This window comes from Dipodomys merriami, unplaced genomic scaffold (assembly GCF_024711535.1).
Source record: "Dipodomys merriami isolate MVZ:Mamm:240054 unplaced genomic scaffold, mDipMer1.0.p SCAF_31, whole genome shotgun sequence".
NCBI lineage: Eukaryota > Metazoa > Chordata > Mammalia > Rodentia > Heteromyidae > Dipodomys > Dipodomys merriami.
Genome location: NW_027204604.1, coordinates 12,559,457 through 12,576,785, shown reverse-complemented (window position 1 = coordinate 12,576,785; position 17,329 = coordinate 12,559,457). Strand labels below are relative to the sequence as shown.

Below are 17,329 nucleotides of genomic sequence, written 5' to 3'. Positions count from 1 at the left end.
CTACCACTAAGCCACATTCCCAGCTCCTCTTTATTATTTTTTTAGTGTCAGTTTTGGGGCTTGAACTCTGGGCCTGGGAGCTGTTCCTTAACTCTTCAACTCAAGCTGAGTGCTCTACCACTCCAGATTTCTGGTGGTTAATTGGTGATCAGAGTCTCCCAACCTTTCCTGCCTGGGCTGGCTTTGAACTGCAATCCTCAGATGTCAGCCTCCTGAGTAGCTAGGATTAGAGGTGTGAGCCACTGGCACCCGGCCTCTTTATATTTATATTTTTATTTATTATTATTTCTTTAATGTGCCAGTACTGGGGCTTGAGCTCAGGGCTTGATTGCTGTACTGTCCCTTCATTATTTCCACTTAGGCTGGAGCCACAGCCTCTGCTTCTGGTTTTGTGGTAATAACAGTCTCAAAAACTTTCTTTCTGGATGGGAAGGTGGCTCAGTGGTAGAGCACTTGCCTTGCATGCATGAGGCCCTGGGTTCGATTCCTCAGCACCACATAAGCAAAAAGAAAAAAGCCAGAAGTGGCGCTGTGGCTCAAGTGGTAGAGTGCTAGCCTTGAGCTGAAGAGCTGAGGGACAGCACCCAGGCCCAGAGTTCAGGCCCCATGACCGGACCAAAAAAACAAAAAAGAACTTTCTTTCCTCATCTAGCTTTGAACCAAGACCCTCAGATCTCAGTCTCTTGAGTAGTTAGAATTACAGGAGTAAGCAGTAGTGTACCTTGATCAGTCATTGCAAAGGGCAATGGTCTGAATCAAAGCTGAGTTCTTTGTGCCCTTCTGAACACTACATGTTAAAGAATAGGGACAAGTGAAATTCCAGAGAGCAAGAACAGTGTAGCATGTCTGGTAGCAAATGTGCTGGCTGACATGGGGGCTGGTTACATTACATTCTTTAAAAAAAAAAAACAAAACAGTCCTGAGGCTGGGAAGGTGTGCTAGCCTTGAGCTGAAGAGCTGAGGGACAGCGCCCAGGCCCAGAGTTCAGGCCCCACAACCGGACCCCCCAAATTTTTTTTAATAAAAAAAAAACAGTCTTGGGGCTTGAACTCAGGGCCTCAGCACTGTTCCTAAGCTTCTTTTGCTCAAGGCTAGCGCTCTACCACTTGAGCCACAGCCCCACTTCCGGCCTTTTCTGTGTATGTGGTGCTGAGAAATGGAACCCAGGTTTCATGCATGCTAGGCAAACACTCCCAGCCTCCTAGAGTAATTTTCAATAGCATTTCCTTTCAGTCTTCAGGAGTCCCAGATTGGAGAGTTTCTTATAGGCTTACTATACTCATCAGGAGAAGTTCTTAACCAATTTCTGGGTTTATTTTTCAATCCTGTAGATTCCATTGCCAAACCCAATCCTTCTAGAAACACCATTCAGCCCTCTAATTCTCTTTTTCTGTCCATACTTTGATCTGCCTGATCAGGAGCAAAGATTCCTGAGGTGCTAATACCAGAAGCTGTATACAGCTCAGTTCCTCCACAGAATCTTCTTCATAAAATACCCTCTGGTCCAAATTTCCTTTCACCAGTGGCCCAAGCAGGGTATACTGGGTACAGTGCATGGGCTCCTCTGTGAGGCCAGAGCCCAGTAGAACATGCGCCTTTTGTAAGTGGTACATCCCATTTTCCTCAGAGCCTGTCAGCACTGCTACCCGCAGGATCTTGTGGGGTTTATCCAGAATCACTGTTAAGAAGTTTCCTTCCCAAACTTCCACACCAATGAAGTGGTCCTGGTTCAGAATATAAGCATAATAAGGCATATAAGAAACTGCTGGGATCATATTGGAGACCACAACTCCAACAGGATTGTCTGGATTCCTGAAGACCACTGCCTGCTCCACAGGAAAGCATGCTCTTTCGGACTCTAGATAACCAGTCAGGCGATAGAAAATGGATGAACTGAAGTGAATTGGGACATTTTGATTCAAGAGTAGCCGGAATTCAGAAAGGAGCAGGTGGGTGGGCGTGTCCATGGGGAAGAGGAAGAAGAAAGAGATGAGGCGGGGCAAGTCACTGGTGTGGAAGACTCTCCCAGAGATGCTCAGCCTGGAGAACTCCAGGATCACCCAAGGCAGGTCTTCCCAGGCTGCTAATGTCCTGTAGATGGTAGACACAAAGCCGGAGGTACAATAAACATTATCTTCCAGCAACAGGAAGTAATCAGACAGGTTGTTTGCGAAGTTCATGAGGAGGGCAAAATCTGCTCTCTGCTTGGAGTAAAGCTCTCCACATGGTGAGCCATCATCCACTGTCCTCACAAGGGAACCACGGAGAAGACCATGGACCACGAGCAGCTCCTGGGTCTCAATGAACCATGTGAAGAGGTTTGAAATCTTGGCAACTGTTTGGCTGAGCCACTGGGCGTCAGAGTCTGACAGGAGGACCAGCACAAGAGGATGCTCCAGTTCATATTTTGAAGAAGCTTGGAACAGGGACTTTAGGGTGTCCAGGAGATAGTTGCCATGGGAACGCTGCACTGAGGCAATCCCCACAGTCAGCAGCTCTGGGTGGGAAGAGGAAGAAGAACAAGATAGGATGATGAAAAGGGCCTCTTCCCCCAAAGGCTGGTTCTGGAGCCCAATTCACATCTCTTTCTCCCGGGAAGAGGCTGAGAAATTAATATGTAATCTGAAGCTGGCAAGTGATTTCATTTTGATCAGCACTTTGAAAAGCTGATGAGGGGGTGCTACCAATGGCAAGACTGGGAAATAGAGCTGTGGTTCAAGTGGGAGAGTACCAGCCTGGAGCAAAAAAGCTAAGGGACAATGTCTGGGTCTTGAGTTCAAGTCTCAGCACCAGAAAACCAACCAACCAACCGACTAAAACCCAACAAGGCTCTATCTTACCTGGGAAACACCACTTTGTAGTAAAGGCAAAAATTTCTGGCTTGGCAAATTAGCCTCATCTTGACCTTCAGAGTTATCTCAGCTAGTATACATCACCCCAACCTGTATTAGAAGGGTCTCATGGACCCCTGTAAGTCCCAGGGTCTAGCAGGCCAATGCACCTCCCCTTTCCCCTTTTAACTCACACTTTTTGCTCTCCCTCCCCTGGGCTCCTATCCTATCTTCACCTTGCAGGGGACCTGTCATGATGGCTCTATCACTTGGCCACTGATGGGAGGAAAATACATTCTGCACCCAGTTCTGATCCTTGATCAGAGCTCTTTTCCCTTCTTTGTTGCCAATTCACTCCCAAATGCTCTCTTTGATCTCCTCCTTTTTTTTTTTTTTTTTTTTGTCAGTTGTGGGGGCTTGAACTCAGAGCCTGGGCACTGTCCCTGAGCTCTTTTGCTCAAGGCTAGCACTGTATCACGTGGAACCACAGCTTCACTTCTAGTTTTCTAGTGGTTCGTTGGAGATTAATCTCATGGACTTTCCTGCCCTGCCTGGCTTTGAACCATGATCCTCAGATCTTAGTCTCCTGAGTAGCTCGCCACCAGTTCCAGGCTTTCCTTCCCCTTTTTTATGGAAAAACCTCCTTTAGCCTTTGCTACCTGAAGTTTCTCTCCCACTTACTCACTCTTCTTCCAGGGAGGGGCTCCAGCCAGGAGGGTGTAGTTAGCATGTTTGAAAAGGGGGAAGGTTTTCTGCATCTCCTTGAAGGCATCCAGATGGTTCTTGATTTCAGAGTTCATTTGTTCCTGAATTATCTGCCCAATTATTTTCTCCTTTTCCTTTTGAGGATAAGATAGATACATGTCACATGGAAGGGATGCCCAGGGCTTCTGGAGACAGTTGAGGAGCATATCCCCCTTATAGTGAGCCCCAGGACCCAGTGTAAGTGTCTGCCCTTAGCTAACTGCTTTCTCCATCTCATCCTGAGAGCACACTAAGCTGTCTGGTAGAGGCCAGGAAACCATGGGCCTGAAACAGGGCAGTGTGCTTGTCTTGTGTGGAGTGACTGGAAAGGCCCAAGGCTCACACAGTGAGGAATCACTTGATCTGCTTTACTGCACATGTCATTTTTCTTTTTTTTGCCAGTCCCAGGACTTGAACTCAGGCCCGGGCACTGTGCCTGAGCCTCTCTATGCTCAAAGCTAGATTCTACTACTTGAACAACAGCACCACTTCTGGCTTTTTATGTGTATGTGGTGCTGAGGAATGGAACCCAGGGTCTCATGCATGCAAGGCAAGCACTCTACCACTGAGCCACATTCCCAGCCCTTGCACATGTCATTTCTTGGTCATCATCATGTGACTCAGGATGGGCCTGTGCTGGGATCTGGGAGAGGTGCTGGAGGCGGGGCGTGACCCTGTCCTTAGGATGAGTGAATGTGAAGGCTGTGCTCTTGCCCTGTGCCAACCTGTTCTTGCACAATGTGCATCCCAAAGCCTCAGCCTGACTGTGTGGGTTTCCATCCCAGGGAGTTTCCTTCTAGTTCTTTAGGTGAAGAAGGAGTAGGACCCCTGGTGAAAGAGGTGGCAGCAGACGGGAGGGGGGGGGTTATCTGCTGTCCTGCAATTAGCATGGTCCTGTGGAAATGTCTTGCCCTCTTCATGCTACTATGTTCACTCCTTAGATCCTATCATTGTAAATCTGGGACATTTCTCTCTTCTCAAATACTCGGTATCTGAATTGGACCTCTGGATATAAGCCCAGCATGCTTTCCATGGTCGCTGTCTTTTGAGGCAGGTACTGGTTTTTTTTTGTTTGTTTGTTTTGGTTGGTTGTGGGGCTTGAACTCTGGGCTTAGGTGCTATCCCTGCACTCAAGCTCAAGGCGAGCGCTCTACCACTTGAGCCACAGCGCCACTTCTGGTTTTCTAGTGTTTTTTTTTTTTGGGGGGGGTCCGGTTGTGGGGCCTGAACTCTGGGCCTAGGTGCTGTCCCTCAGCTCTTCAGCTCAAGGCTAGCACTCTACCACTTGAGCCACAGCGTCACTTCTGGCTTTTTTCTTTTTTGCTTATGTGGTGCTGAGGAATCGAACCCAGGGCCTCATGCATGCAAGGCAAGTGCTCTACCACTGAGCCACCTTCCCAGCCCCTTCTAGTGGTTTTTATTGGAGATAAGAGTCTCACGGACTTTCCTGCCCGGGTTGGCTTTGAACCTTGATCCTCAGATCTCAGCCTCCTGAGTAGCTAGGATTACAGGGGTGAGCCACTGGTGCCCGGCAGGTACTGGGTTTTAAGTCAGGGCTTCTTGTTCTTTTTATTTTGTGTGTTTGGTGCAAGTACTGGGGTGGGAGCTCATGGCCTGGGCAATGTCCCTGAGCTTCTTTTGCTCAAGACTAGCACTCTACCACTTGAGTGATAGCACCATTTCTGGCTTTTTGTGTTATGTGTTACTGAGGAATTGAACTTGACTTCATTCATGCTAGGTGAGCATTCTATCACTAAGCCACACTCCTAGCCCATGGCTTCTTGCTCTTGTTTGACTTTTTCCAAGCAAGGGTAGTCCTCTAGCATTTGACCACACCTTCACTTGTAGGTTTTTTGGTGCCCATTCTTGGCTTTGAGCAGAGATCTTCAAATCTCACTTTCTGGCCAGGTGCTGGTGGCTTCCACCTGTAATCCTAGCTACTCAGGAGGCTGAGATGTGAGGATCACAGTTCAAAGCTAGCCTGGGCAGGAAAGTCCATGAGACTTTTATCTCCAATTAACCACATAGAAAACCAGAAGTGGCGCTTGTGGCTCAAGTGGTAGAGTGCTTGCCTTGAGCTGAAGAGCTGAGGAATGGCGCCTAGGCCCAGAGTTCAAGCCCCACAACCAACAAAAACAAAACAAAACAAATCTCATTTCCTGAGGAGTTAGGATTATAAACATGAGCCACGGGTTAGCTAAGAATGCCCTATTATCTAAGTGCTGGCAAAGTAGTCCAACACCCACTGAAACTACTCACCAGTACACTGTGCTCTGCAGTCTTGTTGACCTTTTGCAGGAAGACTCCGAGGGCTACTAAGGATGCAGTAACTAGGATGCTTCGCCACCGGAACTGGTGCAGGGTGCTCAGCCAGCAGCAGCTGTGCAGACATATAAGCAGCACTGAATCCTGAGCAGATTCAGAGTCTGGGGTTTATTCTCCCACCCTGAAACCAGCTGCGCACCTCCAACGAGTCGTAAGCTTACCTTTTGCTGTCAGATCTTCTCTTCCCACTACACAGAGCCATCTAAGGAAATAAAAAGGTCAAGGACTTTGATTTTGTTCAGCTTTGGATGTGTTGCCAAGAAGAAGAAATTGAATGTTTGATGTTAATAATACTCCTCAACTTTCATGTTCAGCTAGTCTCTCAGTACATTCTATTGATTAATAAATTAGGCTTATGGTGGCTTAGTGGTAGAGTGCTTACCTAGCCTGCATGAAGCCCTGGGTTCGATTCCTCAGTACCCCCATACACAGAAAAAGCTGATAGTGGCACTGTGGCCTAGTAGTGCGCTAGCCTTGAGCAAAAGAAGCTCAAGGACAGTGCCCAGGGCCTGAGTTCAAAGCCCCAGGACTGGCAAAAAAATTCTTTAAAAAATTAGGCCTTAGGCTAGGTGTGGTGCTTCACATCTATAATGCTATCTGGGAGTCCAGGATCAGGAGGATTAAAGTTTGAGGCCAGCCTACAAAAAACTATCAGGACCTCACCAAATAAGCTGTCGAGGAGGATGAATATGGTTGAAGGAGTGTTTGTAACTATGAAAATAGACCAATGAAACCCATTGAAATTGTTCTGGGAAGGGGGCAGGGTGAGTGATGGCGTGAGATTGATTGGAATGCATTGTGAACATGTGTGGAAAGGTACAATTAACTCTACCACCCTGCATAACTATTTTATAATGTAAGCTAATAAAATAAGCTAAACAGAGTTGTAATCTCAGCTATACGGGGACATAGGTAGAATGACTGTAGTACCAGGCTGGCCTAGGTGAAAAGCAAGCCCCTAGCTGAAAAAACAAAAACATAAACCTCCCCAAAACTAAAACAGCTGGAGACATGGTTTACAAAGGTCCTGAATCCAAACTCTAGTAATGCCTAAAAATTGAAAACAAAACCACGAGCACTAGACATAAGTAAATAATAAGAATAATAAATTGGATCTTGTCTTTGAGTTCCATACTCACTTTTATATAGTTCCTTTCTAGGATTATGATGGCAGGCAGACCTAGGAGATTTGGATAGAATCAGAAGGACCAAGGGACAAATTCGTTGGTGCATCTCCCTTGTGGCCTCGTAAGGATGGAAATCCTAGACAAGACATTTCTGATCATGTCCACATCTTTACCACGATTGGCTTATCCACTGAAGTCTTTGAGAGCTGGAGGATTGTTCCGAGCAGCAATGGTATCCAACACGGAGGAGCAAAACTTTATTATTGAGAGGCAGGGCCCGGACTGGCTCCTCTGAAGCAGCTGAGTGTGGTCACCTCGCCCAGGAGACTCCACTCCACCTGGCAACCATTGTTTCCCCTGAATGGGGCTGCTGCCTACTTGGGTCTCAAGCACCTGCTTCTGAGGGGGGGTGGGGATGGGGGGGAAAACAAGGTTTAAAAACCAGCTTTCCGGTCTTCATTCGGGCATTTCCTGTCAGAGCAACCATGGGGGTTCTGAGGGCCTGAAGGGAATCATTGCTGCTCTGTCCCCTGGCAGCTGTCACTCTGAGCGACTTGGTGTGTCTTCTCAAAGTCACCACAGAGCAGTCCTCAGAGGTCTAGTTGTTGTGTTGTTTTTGTTTTTCCCAGTCCTAGGCTTGAACTCAGGACCTGGGCGCTGTCCCTGAGCCTCTTTGTGCTCAAGGCTAGCGCTCTACCACTTGAGCCCCGGCACCACTTCTGGCTTTTTCTGAGTAGTTTCTAGGTGATATGAATCTCATAGACTTTTCTGCCTGGGCTGGTTTTGGACCATGATCCTCAGATCTCAGCCTCCTGAGTAGATAGATTATAGACATGAGCCACGGGTGCCCATCTAATTATCCCTTGGGCCTAAAAAATGTGTGGTGTCCTCTGTGGTTTTTCTTTTTTCCCTTTTCATCTGTTCTATTTAATTTTTGAGCTTGTATGTCTAATATTTTCTCTTGTTAAATAATTTTACTTATAACTATTTTTCTGACAAGTTAAGAATTATATGGGGGGCTGGGAAGGTGGCTCAGTGGTAGAGCGCTTGCCTTGCATGCTCGAGGCCCTGGGTTCGATTCCTCAGCACCACATAAGCAAAAAGAAAAAAGCCGGAAATGGCACTGTGGCTCAAGTGGTAGAGCGCTAGCCTTGAGCTGAAGAGCTGAGGGACAGCGCCCAGGCCCAGAGTTCAGGCCCCACGACTGGACCCAAAAAAAAAAAAAAAAAAAAAAAAGAATTATATGGAGCTGGGCACTGGTGGCTCACCCCTGTAATCCTAGCTATTGAGGAGGCTGAGATCTGAGGATTGCCATTCAACGTCAGCCTGAGCAGGAAAATCTGTGAGACTCTTATCTCCAATGAACCACCAGAAAATTGGAAGTGGCACTGTGGCTCAAAGTGGTAGAGTGCTAGCCTTGAGCTGAAGAGCTCAGGGACAGTGCCCAGAGTTCAAGCCCTCCAATGGACCAAAACAAAACAAAGATATGAGCTGTGCACCCATGGCTCATATCTCTAATTCCAATTACTCAGAAAGTTGAGATCTAAGGATCATGAGTCAAAACCAGCAGAGGCAGGAAAGCCTATGAGACTCTTATCTCCAATAAACCACCAAAAAGCCAGAAGTGGAGCTGTGGTTTAAGTGGTAGGACACCAGCTTTGAGTGAAAAATCTAAGGGACAGTGCCTAGGCCCTGAATTCAAACCCCAGTACACACATACACACACACACACACACACACACACACACACACACACACACACACAAAACCTTGAGAGAATCAAGCAAAAGAAACGTCCTTGTTAATTTCAAAACTTTAATATTTTGTTAACTTTGCAGACTACCTCCAGCCTAATCCCTCCAAGAACCCCCAGTGACTTTTCCATATATGATTAAATTTTACTTAGTCCAAAGGTTAATGTTTCTATCAGTCCTGAGGGCAGAACAGCTGTCACAAGTGATCTTACATACTTCACCTTCCTCCCAGGACAACACCTGCTGATTCAGGATGCTGTTTATAGTATGCCCAACATGATGTAGTCTCCACAGGCAGAGCTCTGATTAGCGGAATCTACCTGACCCCTCTTTCGACTGATTCTCCTCTTTTAGTTCAGAGTCAGTACTTGAACTTGGGCAATATGGCAGGTGTTCAAAACCACAATTAGATGGCTGTCAGCCTTTGCTTCTTTGATGTAAAGGAAATTCCTAGTTGTAGGCATTCATGAGAACAGAGTCTTTGATGATGTTCAGGTTAGTGTAGATGGGGTTGCTCTGATAGCCAATGTTGTTTTCCTCAGTCTTTTTGTTGTTGTTGTTATTGGTCATGGGGCTTGAATTCTGGGCCTGGGCGCCATCCCTCAGTTCTTCATCTCAAAGCAAGCGCTCTACCACTTGGGCCACAGTGCCACTTCCTAGCCCAGGCTAGCTTTGTATGGCAATCCTCAGATCTCAACCTCCTGAGTATCTAGGATTAGTAGGTGTGAGCCACTGGCCCATGACTTCCTCTAATTCTTTTTTTTTTTTTTTTTTTGTCGGTCGTGGGGCTTGAACTCTGGGCCTGGGCGCTGTCCCTCAGCTCTTCAGCTCAAGGCGAGCGCTCTACCACTTGAGCTACAGCGCCACTTCTGGTTTTCTGGTGGTTTATTGGAGATAGGAGTCTCACGGTCTCTCCTGCCCGGGCTGGCTTTGAACCGCGATCCTCAGATCTCAGCCTCCTGAGTAGCTAGGATTACAGGCGTGAGCCACCAGCGCCCGGCTTTCCTCTAATTCTTTATCTTGAGGTAATTGACTTTGCCTTCAAAGAGGAGAAATTTCCTGTATGCTAGAAGAGGGAGGGGAAAAATTGGATCAGTTTTTTGCTGTGTGAGGTCATGAAAGTGGGAGAGAAAGTCAGCACAGGGCATTTCTTGATATAAAAGGAGAAGGAGGGGCTGGGAATGTGACTTAGTGGTAGAGTGCTTGTGTAGCATGCATGAAGCCCTGAGTCCGATTCCTCAGTTACCACATAAAAAGAAAAAGCCAGAGTGGCACTGTGTCTCAAGTGGTAGAATGCTAGCCCTGAGCAAAAGAAGTTCAGGGACAGTGCCTAGACCCTGAGTTCAAGCTCAGGGCCTGGTTAAAGAAGGGGGGGGGGAGAGAAGCAAATGAACAAAGTAAGGGAGGTCTCTAAGAGTTTTCCGATGAAGGCTGAGAACTCCTTAACCATCCACAATTTGTTTTCCTGGGCAGACGGTATGGTAGCAATCTGTGTGACAAATGTAGGGACACATTTCATGTCATCTTCAATCATCAGAAAATAGTCTGCATGGTTGACCACAAAAAGTTCATGAGGAATGCATACTCTATGTTCTGCTTGGAATGAAAGGCCACATAAGCAGGGGTATTAGTCAAGCCAAGTTTCTTAAGGTTCTTCAAAGGAAGGCAGCTTTGAAGAGGAGTATTGATCATAACTAACTGTGGCCTAGATATGTACTTTAGAGAGCTTTGAGATATTGGAGATCAGTAGGTCAAGCCATTTGGGCCCAGGGTCTACCACGTGCTCCAGAACCATGATATGTTTCTACTTGAAAGAGGAAGAAGCAGGGGCTGGGAAGGTGGCTCAGTGGTAGAGTGCTTACCTTGCATGCTTGAGGCCCTGGGTTCAATTCCTCAGCACCACATAAGCAAAAAGAAAAAAGCCGGAAGTGGCACTGTGGCTCAAGTGGTAGAGCGCTAGACTTGAGCTGAAGAGCTGAGGAACAGCGCCCAGGTCCAGAGTTCAGGCCCCACGACCGGACCCCCAAAAAAAAGAAAAAAAAAAAAAGGAAGAGGAAGAAGAAGAGAGACAGCAGAGTTTCCAGGAGATAGATCCCTCAGGGGGCACTGCACTGCACTGATGGAGTCCCTATGGTCAGCAGCTCTAGGATTGGGGAGAAAAAAGGGCCTGGATTATTATTATTAATTATTATCTTATTATTATCAGTCCTGGGGCTTGAACTCAGCCTGGGCACTGTCCCTGAGCTTCTTTTGCTCAAGACTAGCACTCTACCACTTGAGCCACAGTGCATTTCCAGCTTTTTCTGTTTATGAGGTACTGAGGAATCGAACCCAGGACTTCATGCATGCTAGGCAAGCACTCTACCAGTAAGCCACATTCCCAGCCCTTATTTAGCTTTTAAGTATCATTTATAAGAACACTAGAAAACTCTATCCTTTCCCTCTTCTCTTAATTCCATCTTCTCCTTCCTCTGTCCTCTTCCCTCCACCTCGACCCCCACCCCTTTCTGGCTTTTTGTCATTAATTGGAGATAAGAGTCTTACAGATTTTCCTGCCTGGCTGACTTTGAACCAGGATCCTCAGATATCAACCTCCTGAGTAGTTAGGATTACAGGTGTGACCTACTGGTGCCCGGCCCTTCCCCATTTTTAAAAGGGGAGTACTGGGGTTTTAACTCAGGGCCTTGTGCTTGCTAGGTAGATACTCTACCACTTGAGCCATGGACAAAGAATCAGATAATACAGAGAAATTTCATTGACAAGTACTACCAAGAATTTGAGGACATGGAAAAGCACACAATTATGCTTAACTGCCTATTTTTTTTAGCGGGGGGGGGGGGCTAGGCAGGGTCTGTCTCTGTATGGCCCAGGCTGCTCTGAAACTTGCTACTAGCCCAGGTTGGCTTGAACTCTCAACCATCCTGCCTCAGCTCTCAAGTGCTGAGATTTACAGTCTAAACATACACCACTGTGCTGAACTTGCCTTGCCTATTTTAATAGAATATATTTTCTTTGTAGAACAGTGTAGGAGGAACAGCTGCTAGTGGCTTTTTGGATTTAACAAGGTGGCTTTCACCATTTATAGCTCAATATCACTAGTCATCAGGGAATTGTAAGTAAAAACAACAACAACAACAACAAACCACCCACCCACAGTGAGCACTATTTCATACCCACTAGGTTGGCTGCAAAAAGAAAGATGGGCAATAACAAGCTTTGGTGAGGATACAGAGGAAGTGGAGCCGCCTACACTGCTGCTGGGAATGTAAAATGGTTCAGTCACTGGTAAACATCATGGCAGTTCTTAAAAAAGTGAGACAGCATTACCACATGCAGCTGGGGGCCAGTGGCTTATGCCTTTTTTTTTTTTTTCTTCTGGTACTGGGGATTGAACCCAGGACGTTGCACTTGCTAGGCAAGCGCTTTGCCACTGAGCTACATCCCAGCCCCCAGTGGCTTATGCCTATAATCCTAGTTACTCAGTAGGTTGAGATTTGAGGATGGTGGTTTGAAGTCAGTCCAAATCCAAAAGACTCTTATGCCCAATTAACTGGCAAAAAACTGGAAGTGCCCAAATGTTCACAAACAAGACCACACTAAAGCTACCAGCACAACTATGTTTATTGCAGCCTTATTTACCATAGCTAAGATATGGAACCAACCAGATGCCCCTCAGTAGATGAATGTATCAAGAAAATGTGGTATATAGGGCTGGGAAGGTGGCTCAGTGGTAGAGCGCTTGCCTTGCATGCCTGAGGCCCTGGGTTCGATTCCTCAGCACCATATAAGCAAAAAGAAAAAAGCTGGAAGTGGCACTGTGGCTCAAGTGGTAGAGTGCTAGCCTTGAGCTGAAGAGCTGAGGGACAGCACCCAGGCCCAGAGTTCAGGCCCCACAACTGGACCAAAAAAAAAAAAAAAAAAAAAAAAAAAAAGAAAATGTGGTATATATATACATAATGGAATTCTACGCCTCCATCAGAAAGAATGACATTGCCCCATTTGTTAGGAAATGGAAAGACTTGGAAAAAATTATATTCAGTGAAGTAAGCCAGGCCCAAAGAAACATAGGTCCCATGGTTTCCCTTATTTGCAATAACTAGTATATGTCTGAGTCAAGCAGAAAAGGTCAGATAAGTTGATGTTAGGGAAATGAGCCCTAAGATATGTATTCAAATGTTTTTTTAATGCAATTGTTTCTAACACATTTATAAGATTATTTCTTTGTTGCTTTGTTCTTTGTTCTTTTGTTGCTTTGTTGTTATAAGATTATTTCTTTGTCCCTCCCCCACGGTATAACCCCTGCTTCACTGTATTTGATGTTGGTATAATTTGTGGAGGGGAAGGGAAAAAACAAATCGTTTATATAGGGATACAGGTGAACCCATTGCAACAATGAGACGTACATGAGAGTCATGTCGAAAAAGAACTTTACAATGTTGGTGGAGGTGGGGAGGAGGGTTGGGTGGGGGAGCCGGGGAAGGATGGGATGGGAAGGGGAAACAAAGGAGGAGGCTACAATGCTTGATAAGAAATGTACTCATTATCTTGCCTAATTGTAACCCCTCTGTACGGTATTTTCACAATAAAAAAAATTCAAAAAACAAAACAAAACAAAACTGGAAGTGAGCCGAGCACTGGTGGTTCATGCCTGTAATCCCAGCTACTCAGGAGTCTGAGATCTGAGGATTGTGGTCTGAATCTAAGCCAGGACAGAAAAGTCTGTGAGACTCTCATCTCCAATAAACTACTAAGAAAAAGCTAGAAGCAGCACTTTGGCTCAAGTGGTAGAGCATAAACCTTGAGCAGAAGCAGCTCAGGCTTCATGTATGCTAGGCAAGCAGACACATTCCCAGCCCTACAAATAGTATCTTCCACTGCCTGAAATACTGCTCTAATCACATGGCTCTTCTGCTGAAAAAGCAAAATCACAGTGAATAGTAGAGGCGTGGCTTAAGTGGTAGAGTACCAACCATGAGTGAAAAAGAACAAGAGTCTGAAGTTCTGAGTTTAAACTCTAGTTACTGTGTGCGTGTGCACGCGCATGTGCACACACACACACACACACACACACACACACACACGCATCCCAAGACAAAAAAAAAAACCTCAAACCAATAACCTACAATGAGAGTAAAAAAAAAGAGGACCTAGAGGCATGGTTCAAGTGGTAGACCACCAACCTTGAGCAAAAAAGCACAAGGCCAAGTGGAGCACTGGTAGCTCATAGCTATAATCCTAGCTACTCAGGGGGTTGAGCTCTGAGGATTGAAGTTTGAAACCAGACTGGGCAGGAAGGTCTGTGAGACTCTTATCTACAATTAACTACCAGAAAACTGGAAGTGGCACTATGGCTGAAAATGGTAGAGTGCTAGCCTTGAGTGATAAAGCTCAGGGATAGTGCCCAGGCCCTGAGTTCAAGCCCCAAGACTGACAAAAAAGCATAAGGTCCTGAGTTCTCCAATATTGGCACAAGAAAAAGGGAAAGAAAGAGGAGGAGAAAGAGGAAGATAAAGAGGAAGAGGAGCTTTAGTATTGACAAAGGAAGAAGGGAAGGAAAGAGGAGGAGGAGAAGGAGGAAGAGAAAGAGGAAGAGGAGGAAGAGACTTAGAAAATGTAGCTGGGCTGCCTTGGAGTTCAGTGAACAAGTGAGTTTTGAAGCTGGAGTTTGGAAATGCAAGAAATGACTAGATAGTGAGGAGAAAGCCATGCAGGCAATCTGTTCTTATTGGTCATGGAAGTAGAAGGGAACCGTGTCTGGTATATCAGTGTCTTCAGAACATTTGGAAATTAGAGAAAGGAGCCAGTAAATGGGAAAAACATTTTTATTTCTGTAATTTCTGTGTTCAGTTTTACAGAATCAAAGTTAAATGTTGTTAGGCCTTAGTCTCCTCCAGATCGTGCCATGAGGCTCTACTGCCTCCATGTGGTAGACGCTGCCCACAAGTTGTAGTAAAGGCCAGACAGTTAACATTTTAGACCTTGAGGGGTCAGTGGTGTTTGTCAACTATCCCTGTAGAGCAAAGGTAGTCTATGGTTCTTGGCTCTACCTGGATTCTGGTCGGTCCACTCTTCTGGTTCATGATTAGAAGATATGGCTAAGAAAGTCACTGATGAGCACAGAAGTGGCTGAATTAGAACAACCTTAACCAGCCACAATGGAATCCCCTGGTGAAGGTGCATACCAACTTGACCAGGAAAAGAATCCCCAAGTACAAAGACCAGCTCAGGTCCCACAAGATTCTGCAAATCACCATGAGAAAAACTCGTGTGCAAGAAGATCCTAAGACTCTGGCAGAATCTAGGACAATCCTCAGGAAAATTCAGAGGAGAATCTACTAGTGGCTTCTGACTCACTGGATCTCCTGCTAGTGATAGATTATTCCAATAGCACAGTTCCAGGTCCTGAAGCCATCCTTGGAGATGATTGATCAGATTTATTTGTTTATGGAAATATTAAGGTTTGAACTCCAAGCTGTGTAAGCAAGCATTCTACCACTCGAGACATGCCCATAACCAAATCTATCAGCTTTAATGAATCTTATGAAAGTAGTATGTAGCCATAGATAAAACATAAACAGAGCTGTCCATGTTCCAGTAGGATTTTATTTACAAAAACAGGTAGGGGTCAGATTTGGTCTGAAGGCAATGATTTTGCTGATGCTTGATTTAAACCAGAGGTTTCAATATATAGGCTGAATACTTAGGTGATGTTTCATTTTTTAAATGCAGGAATATTTAATGATGTAGTTGTGTGGCCAAGTCACTATACTTTATAAAATTTCACAGGGAGATGGTTGTGCAGTATTGATTCTGATGACTGTGCTCCTCATTGTTAAGCAGAACTAATACTGACTACTTTTTATGCACCAGCTGTGGGGCTCAGAGCTTTTTAGATATGTTCTCTTTTAGTCCTCACAGTCTTATGAACTGGGTATCATTAGTATGCACATCATATGGATTAAGAAACTCAATTTTGAGCCGGGTGCTGGTGGCTCACACCTGTAATCCTAGCTACTCAGGAGGCTGAGATCTGAGGATCACGGTTCAAAGCCAGCCAAGGCAGCAAACTCCGTGAAACTCTTATCTCCAATAAACCACCAGAAAACCGGAAGTGGTGCTGTAGCTCAAGTGGTAAGGCACTATCCTTGAGCTGAAGAGCTGAGGGACAGCGCTAAGGCCCAGAGTTCAAAGCCCACGACCGACAAAAGAAAAAAAAAAAGAAACTCAATTTTGGGGGAGATTATATGATTTTTCTAGTTTGGGTAGCTATTGACAGAGCTTTTCAGTCATGATTCATATTAGACATCCACCACCAATGCTTGAATTTCCATGAGGCGATTCTTTATGTTATTAATATTATTAACTGAAAAATGTTCAGCTTCCACTTGAACTTAACCAGATAAACTGTTGTAAGACTTGAAAAGACTTGAAAAGTCACAGCCAGGTACGGGTAGCTCACACCTCTAATCCTAGCTACTCAAGGAGGCTGAGATTTGAGGATCATGGTTCAAAGCTATCCCAGGCAGGAAAGTCTGTGAGACTCTTATCACCAAAAAACTACTCAGAAAAAGCTGTAAGTGGTGCTGTGGCTCAAGTGGTAGAGTGCTAGCCTTGAACACAAAGAGGCTCAGGGACAGCATCCAGGTCCTGAGTTCAAGCCCTAGGACTGGCAAAAAAAAAACAAAAACAAAAACAAAAAACTCACAAGCTCTTCTCCCCAGATAAAATCAATGTACTTTTTCTAGTGCCATTGAAGTCTTATTCTGCATCAAATTCTTCTCATATGCAATCTATAGTTTTGGCAAATTGTAGAAACTCATTGTTTAAGCCCCTTTCATTTATTTCTGCCTTAGATATTTCTCCCATTTTAGCCACTGTCTACACACTGATTGGGGATATTAATCCCTTTTTGGGTTATTTAATGTTAATCAAAGGCAAAGGCCTTTTTGAGGTGATGTAGGATAGTAGTTTTAGATATGGGCTTTGAAGACTGTCTTCAGCCTGAACCTGACTCTGACTTTCAGACTGAATACTCAGTAAGAATCATCTGGTCTTCCAGCAATTTAGACACCTGGAATGAGCTGTCCTGCTTCTGACTCTCCACATATAGTCTTCCTTCATGTAGCAGAAACACAAAGTAATGTCACCTAAGATGTCTTTAAATAACAATTACCATAACATTAACTACCACCACCACAGTAATAATAATAGTTCATAGTTACTGAGCACTTACTATATGATTTTATGGATTAATATTATTTCAATAACCATGAGAAGCTGTTATTATCTACAAGTTATAGGCAAGGGAACATGGGCTAGGAGTGGTTAACTTCTCCACCACATATAATAAGTGGCAGAGGTAGGTTTTGAACCCAAGTAAATCTGATTTAACCTGCACTCTGTTAGTTTTCAGATACTGTTTCATGCCACTCAGATAAATTTAAAATGAATTCTCCAATATATTTTAATGACATGCATTTTTTCAAGTCAGTAGGATTGATTTTTGGATGCTTCCCAAGCAATAGTTCTGGGGCTTTGGCATTTCATT

At 45.1% G+C, this 17,329-nt stretch overlaps 1 protein-coding gene across 1 annotated transcript; it reads right to left on the bottom strand.

The window, feature by feature from the left end:
• Nucleotides 1-1,332: 1,332 nt before the first annotated feature.
• On the bottom strand, nucleotides 1,333-7,297 carry LOC138841028 (alpha-1,3-mannosyl-glycoprotein 4-beta-N-acetylglucosaminyltransferase-like protein MGAT4E). The gene is made up of 5 exons (XM_070041467.1): nucleotides 7,040-7,297; nucleotides 6,062-6,102; nucleotides 5,835-5,955; nucleotides 3,517-3,670; nucleotides 1,333-2,497 (listed from the first exon to the last, which is right to left on the bottom strand). The coding sequence occupies exons 2-5, from the start codon at nucleotides 6,100-6,102 to the stop codon at nucleotides 1,377-1,379; spliced, it is 1,437 nt and encodes a 478-aa protein (XP_069897568.1). The 5' UTR covers nucleotides 7,040-7,297; the 3' UTR covers nucleotides 1,333-1,376.
• Between the last annotated feature and the right edge of the window lie 10,032 nt (nucleotides 7,298-17,329).